The 21,243-nt window shown below is 42.3% G+C and overlaps 1 protein-coding gene across 6 annotated transcripts in view; it reads left to right on the top strand.

Moving 5' to 3' along the window:
- The window catches only part of TENM4 (teneurin transmembrane protein 4), an 810,928-nt gene that overhangs the window by 723,183 nt on the left and 66,502 nt on the right, over positions 1 to 21,243 (top strand). For all 6 annotated transcript variants that reach the window (XM_052669278.1, XM_052669305.1, XM_052669320.1 and 3 more), the window contains 3 exons: positions 7,631 to 7,750; positions 12,361 to 12,622; positions 19,682 to 19,949. In XM_052669278.1, the coding sequence (XP_052525238.1) occupies positions 7,631 to 7,750; positions 12,361 to 12,622; positions 19,682 to 19,949 (650 nt within the window). The remainder of the gene's footprint in view (positions 1 to 7,630; positions 7,751 to 12,360; positions 12,623 to 19,681; positions 19,950 to 21,243) is intronic.

The following is a 21,243-nucleotide window of genomic DNA, read 5'->3' as shown; positions in this document are numbered from 1 at the left end:
GCTTGTTAAATTTGTTAAAACCTCGTATATAAAAAATTGGTTTTAAAACCCCAATCATAACATCTTCTCTATTTTATTGTATCTTTTTTTTTTCCCTAATTCCTTTGGATCACCGCAAAGCTATCAGAAGGACTGTGTGTAGTTAAAGAGCTTTCCCTGTGATCATCAAAACGAGAGCTCATCTTATCATTACCTGGCAATAATGTATTTCTTCTGCCCTGTTCAGTTTTGCTTTCACTGTGCCTTTAATTCAGTGGGAAGTATGGCATTTACTCTGGGTCTTCTGCAGAGCTGAATAGGTGGCCATAGCTTATAACATAAATACCAACCATAAAATACTATAACACAGAACTAGCAAGATCTGCAGAGATTTTTGTGTGTGTGTGATGACTTGACACAAATGCATTATTCATCTCTGAAAGTTATTGCTCTATAAAGTCTTTACCTCTCATAGAAATAATGATTATAGGATCACTTCTGAAAAAATTTTGAAATGAGCATAATTCAGCATTAGGTGCAAAAATTATCTAGCATCTCATGAGCTATTGAACCTGAAGTGGATTTTACAGATCTAACAAAATGAGAACGTGGTTTTGTTTCCTTGTAGGGCTGCATTTCTTTGGTCTTATTGAAGTGAAAGAAAGAAACCAGATTTTAAAGCACTTCTTAGCCAACCACACACTGAATAAAGGGATTTTGCACTGAAACTTTGCAGTAAAGCACAGCCCAACTTTATAGGCATTGTATTTCCTAAAAAAAGCTTTTCTAAAATACTTTCATTTCCATAGTTATAGTTGGAGCCGGCTTAATAATTTCATAGACCAGCATTAATGTCTTTTCCTCTTCATTTCCTCCTTGCTGAACATCTTCCCTGATTCTTTTATCCTCCCATCTTTCCATTACACCTCAACTGAAAAATCTGGGGATGCAGAACTAGTGCGTCAGTGAGGCACAGAGACCCAACATGTTTTGGATGGCACAAGTGGCATTTCTGTCCAGCAGTGACCACATTGCTTGGCTGATTGGAGAGGCAGACTCTGCCTTCATCTTCCTCCTTCCATCCCTTGAGGAATAAGACACACAAGTGTGGCAGTAAGGCTCAAATACTGGGAGAAGTTTTCAAAACCGTGGAGACCTGAGCCTTTAGAGACTGAGCCATTAAGGAATTGTTTTGAGAGCAGTGATCATTTAATTGGGTTTTCTAGAAGGGATAGGTGTTCAACTCTTTCCTCAAATGATGCTGTTTCTGGTTACTAACTGTCATGCAAGAAAAGAGTGTTCTTCTCCCTTTGGATCATCTAGAACTCCATCACCAGTACTGCCAACTGAGATGGTTCTGCAGATTTCTGAGAGCCAGTTATTCACAGAGCAGAACAGGGGCAGATGCACACAGTGAGGAGCTGGAAAAACTGGACAGCAGTCACAGGTCATCAAAAAACAGACGAAGAAGACCCCCTGTCTTGATACTGCCAGGTTAAACTTCATCTAATGAGACGAAGATGCTCAAATCTGCTTCTGAAGGTGTTATTGTAAAATCTTGATTAATGAGTGCTTTCCTCCTGTACTTGGAATACCACCTTCTTTAGCCATGATCATATAAACCTCACATTTCTTTTTCTCCTGCCCTTCTTCAAGCAATTTAAGCAGTGTTTGCGTTGGAACATTTTGTTCAGCTGTCTGTACTGTTTGTTTTGTAGAATATCTGAGAGAGAGCTGAGGGTTTCCTGAAAAAGGCCAGCAATTAAAGTCCTTACCCACATAAGGAGCCATCAACATCTCCTAACCCTTCAGTGTTGGGACCTTATAAAGAGCTTAATTGAGCAGGTTGAACAAACAGAGCAGATCCTCTATCTTGCTGCAAACAACATAACGTTGACTTTATTTTACTGAGCCTGATCAGAGCTCTCCTAAACTTTGCTCTTCATTATCCAGTGTTTTTCTCCCTGCTCTCCTGGGCTTCTTGCAAGGTTGAGTGACAGGATCTGCTGCAAACCACGTCTGCCAGAGCCACTTTAGCAGATCCCTGCTTGGGACTTGGTTGAATATCAACACATTCAGTCCTGTGCCAGATTGACATTCTGGTGCTCTCCTTATTGGCAAGGTTCTCTGCTGAATCTAATTCACAATTTCTATCCTCACTGCCCCACATGTGCCAAAGCCTTTCAGAAACTCACTTGTGCTGTCCATGGGGGTGGTAGAGTCTTTCTGGATGGCTACTTTTCAATTTAATTATATTTTTTTCATATGAGCGTACCTTTCTTCTCTAACAAAACACCCTGCTATCAGGATCTTTTCCATTCTTTTTTCAAATCCTAGCTTCTTAATTCAGAAGACATCTAGATAAGCAGAGGAGTTGCCAATTTAAGCTTTTCCTACAGCTAAACTGAAGAACCTAGAAAGGAATTAACTCAGTTCAAGAAAAGCCTATCAAGAGATGTTTCAGCACAGTTAAGAAACAAGTGGGCAGAGCTTTATTTCCAGACAGAGCTTTTTTCACAGACAGCTTTTGAAGGGGATACTGCCACAAGCAATAAACTTGAAGATCTGTATGTTCTGCAGTTTTCTTTTCTTCTTTTGCCCTTCATCTGTCAGCTCAGGCATTCTCTGTGTGGCCATGTGTTTGATCATGTTGCCCTTAGCTTCTATCTGGCATCCTACCAATTTTTTTGCCTGTCCAGGATCAGACAGCTCTGATGTTGTTTCACATGAGACAGGTGCATCCAACCCAACATGGCCAAGGTGTATTTTGCTGCATCCTGTGTTCTTATCAAACAAAAAAATAACGATAGCTAAAGCCACCAGCTTGTGTTTCTAACATACAACTGCAATAATCTATATTTATTGGTTATGTCTCCCAGAATGTCACAGATGAAGTACCTTGAGACTGTTAAAATCCCTATGCAAGCAAATAGCAGATTGCTACAATTAGCCTTTTCATGTCCCCTGAAGGAGATGTACCTCAGTACTGATTTTGCAGGAATGCTAGAACACACACAGACAATCTGATGTGTCCCCTGTTGCACAGATCTGTAACAGAGAAGGAAATAGAGGTAAGACTGACTAATTTCAATAGTAAAGCTCTTACCAGCAAGGGTGCTGAGGCCCTGGCACTGCTGCCCAGAGAGCTGTGGGTGCCCCATCCCTGGAGGTGTCCAAGGCCAGGCTGGATTTGGCCCTGGGCAGCCTGAGCTGGTGGGGGCAACCAGCCCATGGCAGGGGTTGGAAGTGGATGGGCTTTAAAGTCCCTTCCAACTCAAACCATTCTATGTTTCTGTCATTCTAAGAAATAAATTCCTAGATTTTCACTCCGTTATGCTCTCCTGAAGGTTCCCAGCATACCTATCCCAGTAAAATGTGAAGTGGTAGATAAGATCAAAGAGATGAAGAGATTTATGACAGCAAATTGAAATACTTATTATGAGTAACTTGGCTGAAGCTGGCTAAGTGGTCAGATTACTATCTCCATACGTCTGAAATCTTTGAGGGAGAAGGCACAGTGAGTTCTGGAGGAAATATTTCGAGGCACCACGGAAATTCATTGGGGGTGAGATTTCCCCTTGGCACCTATTCTCAGTCAAGGAAAGAATATACATTTCTGCCAGCAAAAAAAAAAAAAAAAAAAAAAAAAAAAAAAGAAAAAAGAAAGAAAGAAAGAAAAAGAGAAAAAAGAAAGATTTAAGATGTGTAGAATTTTCTTTCCACAATGAAAAAATGCTCAGCAAAAGCAGTATTTTTGTCAGTGCCAAGCAGTGTCAGCAGAAAACATCTATGAATAAGAAGTGTTGGAAGGGCCAACGTTTAAGTTATGAGACACTGGGTCAGAGTCAGTATTAAAGACAAATCCTTAATAAGAATCTGTGAAATGGCTTTTGGGGATTTACTTTTCTGGCTTCTGTTCTAAAACTCTTTAGGTCTGTTCGGATTTTGTAGAAAAGTAAAGCAGCCTATGGAACTTTCCTTACATCTTACCAATGGGAATGTAAAGGTATCAGTGCAGCTCTGTCTACTTTGCTTCTGTGTCCCAGTTCTTACCAGGAAGGCTTAACTTTTCTAAAGCATAAAGAAGAACTTGAATCTGGACTTCAGAAGGCAGTGGTATAAAATTGTGTAGTATGCCACCTGAAATAGCAATTTGACCACGTGTTGGGGTTTCCGAGATGTTTTTAAGCACAAATTAAAATAAAATAAATTGGGAAGGTCTGATTTAAAAATAGAAAACAGACGGAGTACTGTTCATTGCAAAACAAGAATCCGTACAGCCTCATGTGAAAGTACTGAAGGAAACAAGTGAAAACAATACAAACAAAAGCCAGAGGCAGGAGATAGAAACTTTTGCTATTTCAATGGGAAGCAAAGACTCCAGCTATGAGAAATTTCATTTAGCTCAACTGTAGAAAACACTCTGAACTGGCAGACCTAAACTGATGGAATAAATCTCTTCTATTAACATGAGAGATAATATTATGTAAATATATCGGGAGACCTAGCCGGGCTGAGCGTCTTAGCGGTACCACTTAACTTGTTTGTAGCATAATTGCATTTAGACCAAGGTCTTCTGAAGGAAATGGCTGACTCAATTAGCATTAACCAGGTTCCTGGGGGGCTTGGCGCATTGTGGGTAGTCGATCTTGCCTCCAGAAAGGACACGTTGACACTGGAGAAGCCAGCTGCTTCCCACGTATTGTGCTCACTGCTTTTCCCAAGCGGGGCAAATTTTATCACCTAGGGAAAGAGGAGAGTTGAGAATCTAATCATACTTTGGTTTTCCTCCAGTTCCCATCCCTCCTGCCTTTAAGTGAATTCAGATTTGTGCATATTGCTCCAGCTTCTTTTTATCACTGCGGTTTGGGAAGGACATCCCCTCTGTGGGAACATCTTCCCCTACAGCACGTAAGTAAAGCTGTTGTTGCAGTCCTCTAGAGGACTGGTGGATGCAGCTGGTTCTCTGAGAAGAGATGTTAGCCTCATCCAACTTAGTGAGCACACAGATGTGCTGCGAAGCATTGGCTGGAATGGGAATTCTGTCTCTTGCTGGAAGATGGGAGTTCAAATGAATTTGTTAGAGCTGCAAAGTTCTGTGCTTGTCCACACTGTGCTGATCCCTGTTACTGAAGAAATAGTTGTCTGTGATATGTAACAGACCAGATGCTTGCTGATATAAAGCACATCCCACCATTAACAGAAGCTGAGGATCTAGGCTAATGTGTTTGCAATACTAGTTAGATGTTTGAAACTGCTTGGACCTGTTTTATGTATGACAGCAGGAGAGACACCTGCAACATTTTGCATGTTTTCCTTTCCTTGCTTTTAACTCTCGGATGGAAGGAACAACAAATGGAAGTGTTCTTTCTGGATTTGCAAAAATGTTTTCTGATCTTGCTTCTAAAGTATTTTAAAACATTAAGAGTGCCATTGTGGACTTGAATATGCAATCAGTAAATCAGAAGGCTGAGACCCAACCAAAAGGAAGGTTTTGGTTTTCAAGCAAATCTGTAGTGATTATCTTTCATGAAGTATCAGAATCATGGAATCATCTCAGTTGCAAAATACCCAAAAGTTCATTAAGTCCAATCATCACCCAATACTACAATTCCACCACTAAACCACGTCCTTAAGCACCACATCCACACATCTCTTTAAGTTCCTCCAGGGATGATGATATTGCCTCTGGATAAGAAGCTGAGAGGAGATGATAGTTCCAGAGGGTATGGATGGAGATGGGGCAGGGTGGTGGGCATCATGAAAAAACCTGGGAAGAGAATGCCTGACTTCTGCTCTTAGCTCAGGTGTGAGGTTACACATACTCACTTGTGTAGAATTGCACTATGGTTGCTGACCTGTAGGCTTCAGCAGGATTATTCTAAGCATTGACATTATCCCAGGTATATTCTGTGTGTATTGTGATCCTTTAAGTTATATTTTCTGTCTGGTAGGAAGTGACACATGTTTTGCTTTGCCATACTTGAATATTGTTTCAGTTTTTTTGTGTATGTGAAGTTGTGTTAGAGCCTTCAGCGAGAAAGGCAATAGAAATGTGAAAAATACTATTAACTACAAGCTGGGTCCAGGTCTTTTCCTTCATGACTCCTAGCGATGACATATCAGAGAAAATTCAGTGACAGAAAAATCACTTCTATTATCTCATTTTCCTGTGTTCTATTCCAAAATTGCCTAAGAACCAAGTCACATTTCAGATTGCTGGCACATTCTGGTAACGCTTCGAGAATTTTTGATAATATTTGAGCTCTCCATTTACATCAGTAGGAGTTTTAAGACTCCCTGAAAAATAGTCTGTTTGCTGTGCTGTGGAAAATACAACTAACACAGCCTTTACTTAATAGAAATTATATGTTATCTCCTTGCATTATACAGTATCAGATTTTTAGATGGACTCTAAGAAAATAACTTGATCTTTCAAGTGTTTATGAAAGCAACTTTACAAAACATTGCAGGTATCATCCTTTGCCTGAATGAAGAAGTAAACTGGCATTTCTCAGCTCAAGTGAGTAGATAGCAAGCGCAGCTGGGATGATTTACTCTCACTGAAATCTGGTCCTGCGCCTGCAGAAACATTACCTTTCAACCCCAGCTCTCCACCAGGACAGCAGTTAGGAAAATCACTCACTGGCTCATGTTAGCACACTGACACCACTATTTGCTATTGGTGCTCAGAAAAAAATAGTTGCCCTCAGCCAAAAATTGGGCTCAGACACTCTCATAGACATGTGATGCTTTGTCTTTGCAGGAAGCTCTTCAGGTTGCAGCACGATAATGACTTAGAGGTCTGGAAGCAGGCTGTGGAATGAGAACATAGAAAAATCTGTCTTTGGCTTTGCTGCAGATTTTCTGACTGACCTTGGACAAACGAAATGCACTCTGCTTTATTTCCTCTCTTTGTAAAATACCTGTCGTGCAGGATTAATCAATATTTGTAAAGACCCTTACGATCTTTAGATAAAAGAGCACAGAGTAATCGGAACAGATGTAGTCCATAAAATATTGCAAGCTACCAAACTTGGAAAGAAGAAGATGGGAAGGAAAATCCTGTCTTGTTAGAGTTCTCAGTTCCTCAAGCATTTTTGTAAGGAACCTATCTGAGCCCAGAAAGTGATCTGTTATGTTTTTCACAACTGGTAACTTAAGGGTCTTTTTGGAATCTGGAAGAAAAAAAGCTTTCAAGCCCATTGTTCGTATTTCTGAGAGCTTTTGTGCCATAAATGTATCTGTTCATGACTTGCTATGTTTCTGTTTGTTTTGATTACATGTTTTGCCCTCGGTTAGGGGAGTATTGTCAAGACACTGAAACTTGGTTAGAGCAAATTCCAGTGTGATGTTGTGAAGCCCACAAAGGCTCATAGTTCATGAGGTAGTACATGCTGCAGCAGTTGTATTTTTCAAGAGAAGGTGAGAAGTGAACCTCAATCCTGATATCAAATATCCTTATACAACTCCTGAGAAAAATTTTCTGGGGCAGCAGGCCGCCTTCAAGGAATACTGCATGGCCCTATGCTTCCAGCCTCAGTCAGTGTATGCGTTGTCTAATTGACAGGAATTTCTAGCCACAGAAGTAGAGAAAAATCCCCTATTTGTCAAAAGAATGACTCTCTTATCATTTCTCTCCTTCCTCCAGACACGCATGCGTGATTCGAGGCCAGGTGATGACAGTGGATGGAACCCCCCTGGTTGGAGTCAACATCAGTTTTGTCAACAATCCTCTTTTTGGATACACGATCAGCAGACAAGATGGCAGGTAGGATATCTTTATAGGATTTGCAGTATTCAAGCAATGATTAAGCTACTAATACTGTCAACACTGAAGAAAAACTTCAAAAGGTCCATTTACTGTTGATGCATTTTGAAGATGTTGATGCATTTTCGTTGTTGCTGGTTGTTCATTCTTGTTTTTTATTACTGTTAACTTTGTAGTATAGACTGGAATCATTAGCCAACAATTAGGAAATGCACTGCATATGTACATAAAGAAAAGATGTCTCCTGCAGTTCTATTCTTACTAATTCATGTTAAAATAATTAGGAAGAAGTCATTAAGATTACAGTTGTGTTACAGTCAAGTGCTTAATATTTGAGCAATCACATTCAACCAAAACAAAACCGTTGCAAATTGAGAAAGTCTTTCATCTTATCTTTTGTCTGTCAGTGCTAATTGGCTCCCTTTCTTTTAAGAATAAAAAATGAAACATAAAGGGTTCCAGCTGCACATGCTCCATGTACTGACTGCTAACCACTAGCACTTGGGAGAGGATTTATGGATTTTAGCACCCTCCAATCCACCACTTTCGTTAAAGGTTTGACTTGGCAAGAGAAGCTGGTAGAATTGTGATGAAAAAGAGGTACATGTGCTAGCAACATGTGCTGAACGCTGCCTTGTTCATGCTTGGGGTTTTGCACGTACTTCAACAATGATGGTGACTAAGTTGTCTTATTGATGCTCCACCTTTTGGATGATGTGATAGTAACATCTTGACAGTAAAGAGTGAAAAACCAGTGCTCTCCTTCAGAAAACACCTTTGGAGCTGGTGCCTGTGTGTTGCATGTAGCTTAGGCATCACTGCAAAAGAGAAAAAATCTTGCACATTTATTCTAAGAATATCTCTGTCAAACTCACTGAACGTACTTTGCGTGACAGTGAGATTGAAACTGCACTCTCAGCATCAAACTGCTCCGAACAAACCTGCACAAAATCTGCATGTATTAGAACACGTATATGCCTGCAAAGTCTGTGGGCAATAATATCTGCCAGAACCTTCTTCCATCTGCTTGTTTCCTTGCCCTAGATAACACACAATTACTATGTGTAATATTTCCCTGAGATTGAAAAGACTTTGAGGAAAGGATTGTCTCTTTGCCTTAAGAAGGGGCCTTGCTTTTAACCACATCTCTCGCCAGCAAATTAACAGGGCAAGAGCACATAGGTGAGCAGTGCTATCCCAGCACCTTTGCAGTAGTTGTGTTACTATTTCTTTCCTGTAGCAATAATTCTGTTACTGCTGTAGGGTTAGACCAGGGCTTGCACACCATGTCCTTCCCAACCTCTGGCAGGGTGAACAGGGCCAGGCTCTTTACAGCAATGCCGAACAGCAGAACAAGGGGCAGTGAGCACAGACTAAAACACAGAACATTCTGTATGAACATGAGGAGAAACTTCTTTCCTTTCAGAGTGACAGAGGCTGGAACAGGCTGCACTCAAAGGCAGTGGAGTCTCCTTCCCTGAATATGTTCAGAATCTGCCTGGATGCTTTCCTATGTAACCTGCTCCAGGGAACCTGCTTTAGCAGGGGGTGCACTAGGTGATCTCCAAAGCTCCCTTCCAACACCTACCATTCTGTGTTAATATGATTCTGAATCCAATGGCTTCCTCAGTAGCGAGGTCTTCTAAAAATTACCTTAAAATGTTCAAGAGCATTCAGACTAAAATTATCAGGGCAGCAAATAGTGTTAGACATCCTTTATTTCTACTCTTAGTCTTGTTCCCAATTTAGCAGGTAGCATGAGATGTGTCCCTGAGCCTTGCTGGGCCAGCCAACCAGCCTGTAAAAGGAAGATAACATTTACTTGCCTTCCTTACTGGTTGGAACATCATTTATTAAATACTATTTGTAAAGCACTTTCAAAATCAAATAGAGAATTATTGCTATTACTGTTTCTATTATGTATTTTGATTGCTTTCAGAATTCTTTCTAAATAGAGCTCTCTTCTCATCAGCTTTTCCACAGTGCAGTTTTCACGTGATTGAGTCACTGTGTTTTAAGAAGTTGATGTTTTTAAGCAAAATGCAGTTTCCCCTGATCTGCAATAACAGGCTGCATGCATTGCCAATCCATAAGCCATACTTTCAAATGGAACCTTAAATTTGATCAAATTTGTAGCTTGTAAAGTCTATGAGTCATCACGTGGTTGTTGGCATGGTGTTAATAAAATGACAGGAAGGATTTCAGCATGACTTTGCCACTGTCACGTTCAGCAACTCTGTCAATGGCTCTCATATAATGTTCAAGACATGGACCTTCCAGAGCAGAGATGAGAAAGGGTTACACTTTTCTGTGCTTTTGGGTTGGGATTTTGTTGAGTCTGCTTTGTGGGTAAATAGAGAATTTCAGCCTCTGGCCTTCCTCTCTGGAGCCTTTTAAGGAAAATGGAACAATATGACTGTACAGTAAGTGCAATTTTTTTTAAGTGATAAAGAAGACAACAGAGATCAGGAACAAAACCAGAATCAAAGGTATCTCATTCTTTCAATCCCAAGACAGTTTTCTTTCCTGTTAAATTTAATTTCACTAAGGGAAGCTGGGACGAGGGTGTTTTCAGTTTAGGATTTTCTGTTTGGTTTTAGCTACAATCTTGTTCAGTTCATCAGGGGAGCTTCAGAGCTGCACCCTGTGACTCTGGGAAGAACAGCTCGTGAGCAGCAGTCCTGTGTTCTCTGCATCTCTGTGTTTTCACAGCTGCTGGAGCTAACATGGAGGCAGCACCTTCTGCATGCTGTTTCACGTATGCAAGGAGGCAAGACTGTGTCCCTGAACACGTTAACCCATCCCTGACCAAGGCTTGGTTGGAGCCAAGAATCACTCACAAAGTTTCCAAATAAAAACACTTTCCCACTTGCCGAAAAAAAAATGGGCATCATTTGTAATGCTTGTTTCTTCCCTCCTGTTGCCCCTTTTAGTGTCCAGATTCACCCAGCAAGAGTTGCACCCTCGTAGCTGAAAGGCTTGCCAGATGCTAACTGACTGTTAAAAATGCTCTCATCAAAGCAGAAATGCTGTGCAGCTTTGCTGGCAAGGAGCTGCAAGTTGCTTGTTAGACTCTACAATCCAAGCTCCATTGGGCTGGGAAGTGGATGTCCCCACTTGAGTGGTAGAATAAACATGTCTTCAGGTTTCTAAAATGCTTTTCACTTCCTCCTATGGACTCAATTTAGTGTTCTTTCCTGAATAACTCAGTCTTTTCACGTCTGTGTTTACTAAGTGGCACCTCGATCTATTGTCTATTAGAAAAAAATGGACAGTGCATCCTTTGTTGCTACTTTGTTGCTAGGTTTTTGCAGCAGACCCAAAAGCCTCATGATTAATTAAAAATGATAATTTTAGGGACTTTTTTCGCCTACTTTATCATCTTGCAATTACGAGGTGCTGGCTTTGGGCTGTCAGAGTGCTTATGGACCTGGTCCTCGTGCACAGAAAAGTGCTTCAACACACAACTCTGAAGCACTTGAGCATTTAGGCCTCCCCAAGCTTCAAGTAGTTCTGTATGAGACCATCAGACACCAGCACCAAGCACCTCAAGTGAGAACAGTGGAAGAAAGAACTAGAAAACCTTCTGTGTCTGAATACATAACTAAGGAGAACAAACAAACAACAAAAACAAAACAAAGAAGCAAAACCAGAAGGTCTTCAAATCATGCTGATATCTTTCCCTTTCTCAGTCACACCTCTTGTTTGAGTATATACATAATAGATATATCCTGTGGTGCTCCACTAAATCGTCCTCTGGCAAGGCATGAATTTTAAGTATAGCACAAAGGAAATAGAAAACAACTTAAAAACTCCATCCCAACATCTTTACATCAAGAGGAAGAATATTTCCTTTGTTGAGATAACATCCGTTCAGACAGCTCTGGCAGGCTGTCTGCTCGCCCAACATGATGTTCTCCAACACTAACTCATACAGAAAAGCCACTTAGCTGGGGGCTGCATAGAATGAAGTTGCAGACTGTAGTTGGACCACAGGCAGTGGCTTATCTACCCTGCCCTGAACGATTAAGAGTCAAAAAGGATATGAGTGAGTATGAGTGCTGAGTACTGAGCACAGGGACAGCCTTCTAGTCTCTATTTCTTCCTTGTGCCTAGTACAATGCAGTCCATGACTGGGCTCCACATGTTCCCTGGGTTGCATTAGGTATTAGTCAGGTTAGCAGTGGATGCCAAGACAGTTTATGTGCTGGCATGTCAAAGAAACTACTTTCCAAATAGTTTATTTCATCGTGCAAATGGATCCAATCTGCAACTGTGGCTGACAAATACTCCAAGAAAAAAGTAAATGAGTATATATGGTCAAATAACACTAGAAAACCAATAACAAAGATAAACGTTTGTCTGAAAAAAAAAGAGATAGGGATGTTTTTATTCACAAGGGAACAACACAAAAAGATGCCAGGTTAGTTCTCCTGCCTCTGCTACTTGCTCTTACCCAACAAAAGCTTCTTCAAGCTGTAGATTCGGTATTTGTAAAATGTGGGTGATGGTATTTCTGTGGCCTAGAAGGGCAATTGGTTTTCTCCTTCAATTGTGTTTTCTTTCAGGATGTTGCTTACACTGACTTTGCATTCCATCTCTTGTAACAGCTTTGATCTCGTTACCATCGGTGGGATCTCCATTATCCTGCACTTTGAACGGGCTCCCTTCATCACCCAGGAGCACACGCTGTGGTTGCCATGGGATCGCTTCTTTGTCATGGAGACCATCGTCATGAGACACGAGGAGAATGAGATCCCGAGCTGCGATCTCAGTAACTTTGCTCGACCCAACCCTGTGGTCTCACCATCTCCGCTGACGGCTTTCGCGAGTTCCTGCTCCGAGAAAGGTCCTATTGTTCCTGAAATCCAGGTATGAGCTTGAGAGAACATCATCCAGTTCTTTTCTCTGCTTCTTTTGCCTACTCTGAACGAATTGAACAATATTATGCCTCTATGTCTTTTTCTATTCCCCTCCCTACTATTCTAAAAAGAAACATTCCCCCTTTGCTTCCCCATTTTTCAGACTTTTGCCAATAGCCGTCTCTTCCAAACACACACTTAGCTGGAAAGGTTGTTTCCCCTTATCCAGAAGGTTTATTTCACCTTATCCCTGAGAGATGGAGACCAAACTCTTGCATCTTTCAGTGGAATCCTGCCTTGGCCTTGCTTTGACTTCTTTTAGCATCTGTGGTGGGTAGGTAGGTTGAGGCCTGATGCAGGCCACAGTGGTTTTCAGGTAATTCTTTGGCATTCAGTACTCCAGCACCCCATGCAAGGTTTATGAACTTCTTCTGCCCCAGTGCCTTTCTCCTATTCAAGAGCAGATTAAACCTACTGGGCATTACCCACAGGGTTTGAAGATGAAGCCATTAGTCTGCAAAGATGCTGAGATGCACAGTCAGCCAGCAAATGACATGGCAGAAGGCCAGTGTACCAAGAACCTGAGTTTTATGTCATGCCATGATACCTACAATAGTTGAGCAAAGGGATAGGTGGCTTGTCCTTTCCCATCCCCATTTTCCTTTTTTTTAATGAAGGTCAATATAATAAAATCATAGAATATCCTGAGTTGGAAGGGAGCCATAATCATCACTGAGACCAATTCCTGGTCACGTTATATAAAATCATATAAACTAGTTTTAGCAACATGGTGTGAATTCGGAGTATTTTACTGAGTGGCAACTCGGATTTTGAACTGAATGAACCAAACAACTGAATGACCCTTCCTCTGTAAAAATACTCGCTGTGTTAAATGTATGGATTAGCAGAATTCAACTTTTCCTTTCTTGGACATGTTATTCCCTGGGTCCTACATGCCATTACTCAGTGTATCCTGGGTATTGCTTTTAGTGACAAACAGTAGCCTGCCAAGGTAGAAATAATAACAAGTGTAGCAACAAATTGTGTGCTTCCTGCTTGACTCCACTGAGGTTTCAGTAGCGTTAATGAGGAAAGAAGTCACTTCACATCTCCTAATTGTAGGAACACCAGGTACTGAACCAGGTACTGAATAAATGAAGCTAGTCATCTCATTACCTTTCCCTCTGGACCAAATTCTGTGAACCTTTCTCACACTTATTTCCAATTAGAGTCTCTGAGTTTGTCCTAGCTTAATTACTAAATAAGTCCCATGTCTTGTAATGTCCATCAAATTGCAAATTCTTGGTTTGATTTTCACATCTTTTTTTCTCAGTCCAACAAGAACTGTGAAAAACAATGTTTAATGCCGCTTCGAAGCAAATATCTGATACAGTGAAATTGCAATCAGAACTTCACTTATTATTTGGTGGGATACTTGTTAGATTGTATTAATTATATCTATTGAACTCAAACATTCTAAAAAACTCCTCTTCAATAAGGATCCATCTGTCTATTGACTGTGAAAGTGGCCAGGAATGTAGATCATAAGCAATGGTTCGATACAAATTCCTGACTATAAATATATAGTGCCATTTGAAACGCCCTGTAAATTTCATGCATTATCTCCAGCTGCCAATCCAGAATGATTACCCTAGGACCCTTCACCTCCAGTGATTCAGGTGGAGACAGTAAGAGAGCTCCTCCTCCATCTGGACTGTCACAAGTCCATGGGACCGGACAGGCTTCATCCTAGCATCCATTTGCAGCCATCTACCAGCACTCTTGGTTATCTGGAGAGGTCCCAAAGGACTGGAGGCTTGCAGATGTTACTCCCATCTACAAGAAGGGCTGTAAGGAGAATCTGGGGAACTACAGGCCTGTTAGCTTGACCTCGGTACCAGGGAAAGTTATGGAGCAAATCATCTTGGGAGAGATCACACAGCTTGTGCGTGGTGTGCAGGGGATCAGACACAGCCAGCATGGGTTCCTGAAAGGCAGGTCGTACTTGACCAACCTCACCTCCTTCTATAGCTGCATGACCAGCATGATAGATGAGGGAAAGGTGTTGATGTAGTCTACCTAGACTTCAGCAAAGCCTTTGACACGGTCCCTCACAGGCTTCTTCTGGGGAAACAGGCTGCCCATGGTCTGGACAGGTATACTCTTCTTTGGATAAGGAACTGGCTAGACGTCTGTGCCCAGCAGGTAGTGGCTAATGGAGCTAAGTCCAGCTGGCAACCCTTTACGAGTGGTGGAGTGATGTCCCCCATCTTTTTTAATATCTGTATTTATGACGTAGATGAAGGGATTGAGTGTACCCTCAGTAGGTTTGCAGATGGCACCAAGTTGGGAGGTGGTGTTGATCTGCCTGAGGGCAGGGAGGTCCCTCAGAGGGATCTAGATAAGCTGGATCACTGGGCTGAGGTGAATGGGATGAGGTTCAACAAGGCCAAGTGTCGGATCCTGCGCTTTGGCCACAACAACCCCATGCAGCACTTTAGGCTTATAGGAGATGAGTGTGGAAGAGGAAAGGGAACTGGGGGTGTTGATTGATCTCAGCTGAACATGAGCCGACAGTGTGCCCAGGTGGCCAAGGGAGCCAACAGCATCCTGGCCTGCATTAGAAATAGTGTGGCCAGCAGGAGCAGGAAGGTGATCACCCCCCTCTACTCAGCACTGGTGAGGCCGCACCTCGAGTACTGTGTACAGTTTTGGGCCCCTAGCTACAAGAAAGACATTGAGGCCCTGGAACGTGTCCAGAGAAGGGCAAAGAAACTGGTGAGGAGACTGGAGCACAAGTCTTATGAGGAACGGCTGAGGATTGTTCAGTCTGGAGAAGAAGAGGCTCAAGGGAGACCTCATTGCACTCTATAACTACCTGGAGGGAGGTTGTGATGAGGAGGGGTTTGGCCTCTTCTCCCAGGCAACAAACAAGACCCAAGGAAATGACTGCAAGTTGTACCAGAGGAGGTTTAGGTTGGACATAAGGAAGAACTTTTTCTCTTAGAGAGTGGTCAGGCACTGCAATGGCTGCCCAGGGAGGTGGTGGAGTCGCCGTCCCTGACAGTGTTCAAAAGGCGTCTGGATGAGGAGCTACGAGATGTGGTTTGGTGCTTGTGGTGGCAGTGGTGATGGGAGGATGAATGGACTAGATGATCTTGCAGGTCGTTTCCAACCTTGCGATTCTATGATTCTGTGATTCTATGAGTGTCCTGCATTAGATCTGCTAAACCCTGTGAGTGTCACACATAACTTGGACATCCTGAATTGCACTGGACACCTGTAGTTATGGAATCAAATTAATTGGCATTCGTTTTGAGATGAAGGCATCTAAATCAGACGTTCACCTGCAGTCATCTGGATGTGTGCTAAATGTCCACACTCCCATTAAACCTGACAGAAATCTAATCAATACTGTCAGCAGAACCTACAGATCAATTACGCTGGCCATCTTAAAAGTATCTGATTCCCATTGACAATGTTGGTTAGTTGTCCACTATAGTCAGTTCTTAGATGTCTGCCTCTTATACACACGCCTGTATGTCAAGTGAATTTAGATGCCTTAAACTGAAATTGAATCCACTCCTATGTTACCGGGGCAAGACTCTCCTTCTGAAGAGCCCACCTCTGCCTGCTGCCAATGGGGAGATTTGGAAGAACAGCTTAGAGCATTCTCCTCACTTTTAGTTACAGTGTTTGTCTAAGATGAATCCTATGCAACATGGTGAACAGTACTTTACCCACATACCAAATGATTTAGCCAAAATCCATAAAACTCTGTTCATCCTGAAATAGCAACTGAAGGTAACAGAGTCTGTCATATAAGAGAAACTCCTATTACAATAGTGTCCTGACTGTACTTCGTTAATGCACTACTTTTTGTTCTTGTTCTGGGCATACATGCAATATAAAATAACTTAGCTATAAGTTTCTGCAGCTCCATTTTATAATACACAGGCCCCAGTAGAAAAAAGTTAAATATAGTAGAAGAGTGTATTGCTGTAAGGAGTTGACAAGCAAATGCAGGGCAGGGAAAAAAATTCTGACAAGCTAAAGGCAGGAACTTATGAGATTGAAGAAAAAAATGCAGTGCTCTCTACATAGATTCATTCAAAAGACTAGATGACACATTTTTAATGTGTTTGACTCAGATGTCTCAACACAGATTTGGTGACTTTTAGGATGCCCTGAAGGGTCTCTTCAGAACTCTGAATGTAGTTTCAGAGGAATGGAGATCTCAGAAAGGTCCATGTCAGATCTATCACCCCCATGCAGAGGTTTTGGAGATCTCAAAGGCACTACATGCCTGTGTTGCAGTCCCTGAATCAGGCCCTAAATGCTTTCCTTTGTCAAAATTCCTTCTCAACATTGTATTTAATATTTTTAAAAAAGAAAAAAAGCGCCAAGTTGTAGCTTGCCTTGTCTATTGGCAAAATGAATTTTGGTGCATTCAGAGTATTTTAAAGCTTGTTTTCACCTGTTCTCCCACCAGTGGCCTATTGGATTATCCTCCACCCATGCCCTGCTTTGTTGCTAGTTTAGTACTGCGTACAAACTACGAATGCATTTTGAGCAATCCAAATTACCCTTTGAACCAGCTCTTCAAGCAGGCACCTTTAAAGACAATCCCCTACACTGGTACCTCTGTACTGACCCTTTCTCTGAAATGGCAGACGGCAGAGACAGATCGTGACAGAGAGAAATAATCATTTTTGACAGGAATTTGAACCAGACGTTGCAAATAGTACCTCAGTGACAATTACTTCTGCCTGCCTTTTTCCTAACGGGGTTACATATAAAGACAGATTTGATACAAGGGACCACCTTTACAGCAGCTTGGCTCAGCTGGTCTCTGGTTGAGCCTGGTCCCAGACCAGCTTGTTGCTGAGCTCATAAAATACCTTTTAAAATTCCTAGGTTTTCCCAGTTCTGTCGTTTTTCACCCTCCTAAACACTGAGATATGTAAATTGAAAAGGCTGCATTAGAGATAGTAAATATTTATGAGCACAGTGGAACAGCACTTTAACTTCTGGATGCATCCTTTGGTCAAGTGCTGAAAGCTCAGAGGTTGTAAGTTACCGCTTGAAGAACTGTTAGGCCTTGGATAATAACTTAGAAGAGGTCTTTTTCAGGGGGCAGATTGCATCTGTCGTCGTTTATAGCTCTGACTTTAAGAGATGAAGCAACTGTAAGAGATGAACAACTTGTCACATCGGGGAATTTTACTGCTCCCATGTAGGAGCAGAGTGTAGGAGGCACAGATGTGGCTTGGAGGACACCAGTGCAGCTGTGATCCCTTTGCGATGGAAGCGTATCTCGACCCACCTGCCTTGCAGCCTCCATGCCCTTGGTATAACGAAAGCTAAATATCGCTGGGGAAGTATTTTCATGGCTCATCTGGGATCCAGCACATGAAATATTGCAGAAGTGATGCAGGAGAGCACAGGGCTAGTTCTGACCTTCTGACACATCCTATTATTAGCCCAAGTTTTCAGACTTGCTCCTAAGATTCTATCTTCATCTTTCAAACTTTGCTAAAGGCTGCTGCCCTATGCTGAAAATGTCCAGTGTTTACCTAAGGATGAAGTTTTCTGGAAGGGGAAAACTAATTTCACTTCCCCAAAGAATTAAGGAAGAAATGTTGCTTTTTTATAATCAGTATTTTGCAGGGGAGAAGCAGCATGGTGTTGGAGATTGCCTTCCAGAAAATGCCTGTGCATTTCCCTACCTAAAAATAAATAAATTAGAAAGGACTTCTAGGCCTTATTATACTTTGGCAGGTAAATTACCTGAAAATCCCATCTTTACTGAGTCTTCTCTGTTTTCAAAGCAGATAAAACTTTCCCTACTGTCTCTCCAGCTCTTCATGAAATTCTGTACTGGGACAATTGACTGTCCCGATCAGCCAGGATCACACAATCATAAAGTCAAAGAATCATAGAATCATTAAGATTGGAAAAGACCACTAAGATCATCTAATCCAGCTATCAACCCACAGCCACCATGCCCACTGAAACCACATCCCTCAGTGCCACATCTACACAGTTCTTGAACACCTCCTGGGGCAGTGACTCCACCACCTCCTTGGGATACCCCTATAGTAGTACACTCAAAAATACCACTACTGCATGGCTAGAGGAGAAAACAAAGCAGCTCACCTAGGATACTGATGAATTTGGAAAAGAGGAGAAAGGGATAATGCTAGCAAGGGGAAAGAGGTCGACTGTGGCAGATCAGGTCAAGAGCTTCATAGCGCAGCTAAGAGGGAAAGAATTCTAAGCAAACATCAGGGTAAGTAGGAGCAAACATGAAGGCTGAAAAAGAGCCAGGGCCAGGATAAAAAGAGAAAAGAGCTATATAGGGCAAAGAGGTGAGGTGAGAGAGGAGCAGTTACAGAGAGAGATTGGTGAAAGGAGATCACTGAGACATGAGTGAGCCAGAGGAGGGAGGATGGGAGCACAGTTAGTGACATGGAAAACGGCAGGTTACCATCAGGACCCGGAAACATCTGTGAGGATACAAGCCAAGTAGGACTTGATATTTCAGTGGGATAAAAAGGCAAGAGGCAAAGATTAGAAAAATAGACTCGTAGAATGGCTTAGGATAGAAGGGATCTTAAAGATCATTGAGCTCCAACCTCCCCCCCTTGGGCAGGTTTGCAGCCACTAAATCAGGCTTCCCATCAGCACCTGTTGAAACCTACCAAGGCAGCAGAGAAAATGAAAGCTATACTGATGGACTGGAATCCTCTCTTACACCAAGCTCCTTTCACCTTTAGGAGTCCATGTACTCCTTTTAGAAGAGAGTCCCATTGTAAATATTCACTTAAACTTGGTACTTTCCACTGCTATTCTCCCATGCAATAGAGATGGAGAAAGAGTTTTCCTGGCTTTCACAACTAACTCAATGAATTACATATATAATTTCATAATTGATGCCTACTAGGTGTACTTTTTTAAACAGAACTACCAGAGCTTTTATAAAGGTGTGTTTGATTAATTGCATCTTTGCTGCCATTTCCTGTCTGCTCGCTGCTGATTTAACATCTCCCGGATTGCTTTTCCACAGGCTCTGCAGGAGGAGATTAACGTTTCTGGTAGTAAAATAAAAGTGAGTTACCTGAGCAGTCGCACGGCTGGCTACAAATCAGTCCTGAGGATCAGCATGACCCACCCCACCATCCCCTTCAACCTCATGAAAGTCCACCTCATGGTGGCCGTCGAGGGACGCCTCTTCAGAAAGTGGTTTGCAGCTGCTCCAGACCTGTCCTATTATTTCATCTGGGATAAGACAGATGTCTACAGCCAGAAGGTGTATGGGCTTTCAGAAGCCTTCGGTAAGTGACCTCAGGGCCTGTGTTTCTTTTTAGAAGCCGCTAAGTGGCAACACAGAAGCCTTGTCGCAGATCGATACAGTCCAACTGCTAACGCATAAAATGGTCCCTGCTGGCTCACTGCTGTTTCCTTGGAGAGGATAGGGCCCAGCTGTTCAGGCAGCACACATTTTCCCAGCAGAAGAATACTTATCTATTCTCTGGCTCTTGTCCCAGCGTATACATCCTCAGCTGCTGCTATCGTATCCGTACAGAAGGAATGAACTGGGACCAGAGGCATTTGGCTATTTCTCACCTACAGCTGAATGTTGTCAGTGCTTCTTTGAAATGAATCCCTAGAACGGAGTCCTAATCTCTTCCCCTCCTTCTGCCTGATTCTCAGGATTACCCTCATCTCATAGTTTCCCTTTTGTTACCTTTTTAAGAACATCATTCCAAGCTGGGCTGCCTTGCGCAGTCAGTTACGCCTGCAAAACACTGTCAGAAGCTTCATGTCAGAGGACAGACAGCCTCTGCATGCTCAACATGCCACGTAGGATCTAGAATCATAGAATGGTTTGGGTTGGAAGGGATCTCAAAGATATCTAGCTCCAACCCTCCTGCCATGGGCAGAGTTGCCAACCACTAAATCACACACTAGATCAGTTTGCCCAGGGTCCCATCCAACCTGGTCTTGAACATCTCCAGGGATAGGACATCCACAGCTTCTCTGGACAAACTGTTCCAGCATCTCATCACTCACTGGAAAATTCCTCTGACATCTAATGTGTGATGTTGCCAGGAAGGAAGTGTTTTGAGTGTGTAGTGAATAGAGGTGATGCTTCTCTGCAGTTTTCCCTTTCCATCTGATGAGCACCCAGAGCAAGTAAAAATACAAGCAAATACAGTCAAAGATCTTGAAGGTAGACCAGCCCTTGGTAAAGAGAGCTATTAACAAGATGGGAGAGATCTTTAACAAATAGATATCTTCTTGACAGAAGGATGGTGCCCTGATTCCTCATAGCCTCACAGAAGATAAGTCTCTTTCTCATCTTGTTTTCTAAGAGGGAGAGGATGTGCATTTCTTGTACTCAGTCACTAAACTCAGCTGTTTTGAGCAGGCTGAGAGATACAACTTGCTGAACCTTACCCAGTCTGGATCCCAGAATGAGAGCTGTGCCTTCATAGCATGTATTGAAATACTATGTTTACCTGCTCTGTAAGATGCTAGATGAGCAGGTGATCCCAGCATACTGCACAGCTTTGCAGTCCCAGGATTCTCAAAACAACAGCACTCAGGCTTTTAATGCTTTCATCC

Source organism: Tympanuchus pallidicinctus, unplaced genomic scaffold (assembly GCF_026119805.1).
Source record: "Tympanuchus pallidicinctus isolate F22 unplaced genomic scaffold, pur_lepc_1.0 scaffold11, whole genome shotgun sequence".
In the NCBI taxonomy this organism is placed as follows: Eukaryota; Metazoa; Chordata; class Aves; order Galliformes; family Phasianidae; genus Tympanuchus; species Tympanuchus pallidicinctus.
Note: the sequence above shows the minus strand (reverse complement) of the source record. Positions and strands in the feature narration are given on the sequence as shown.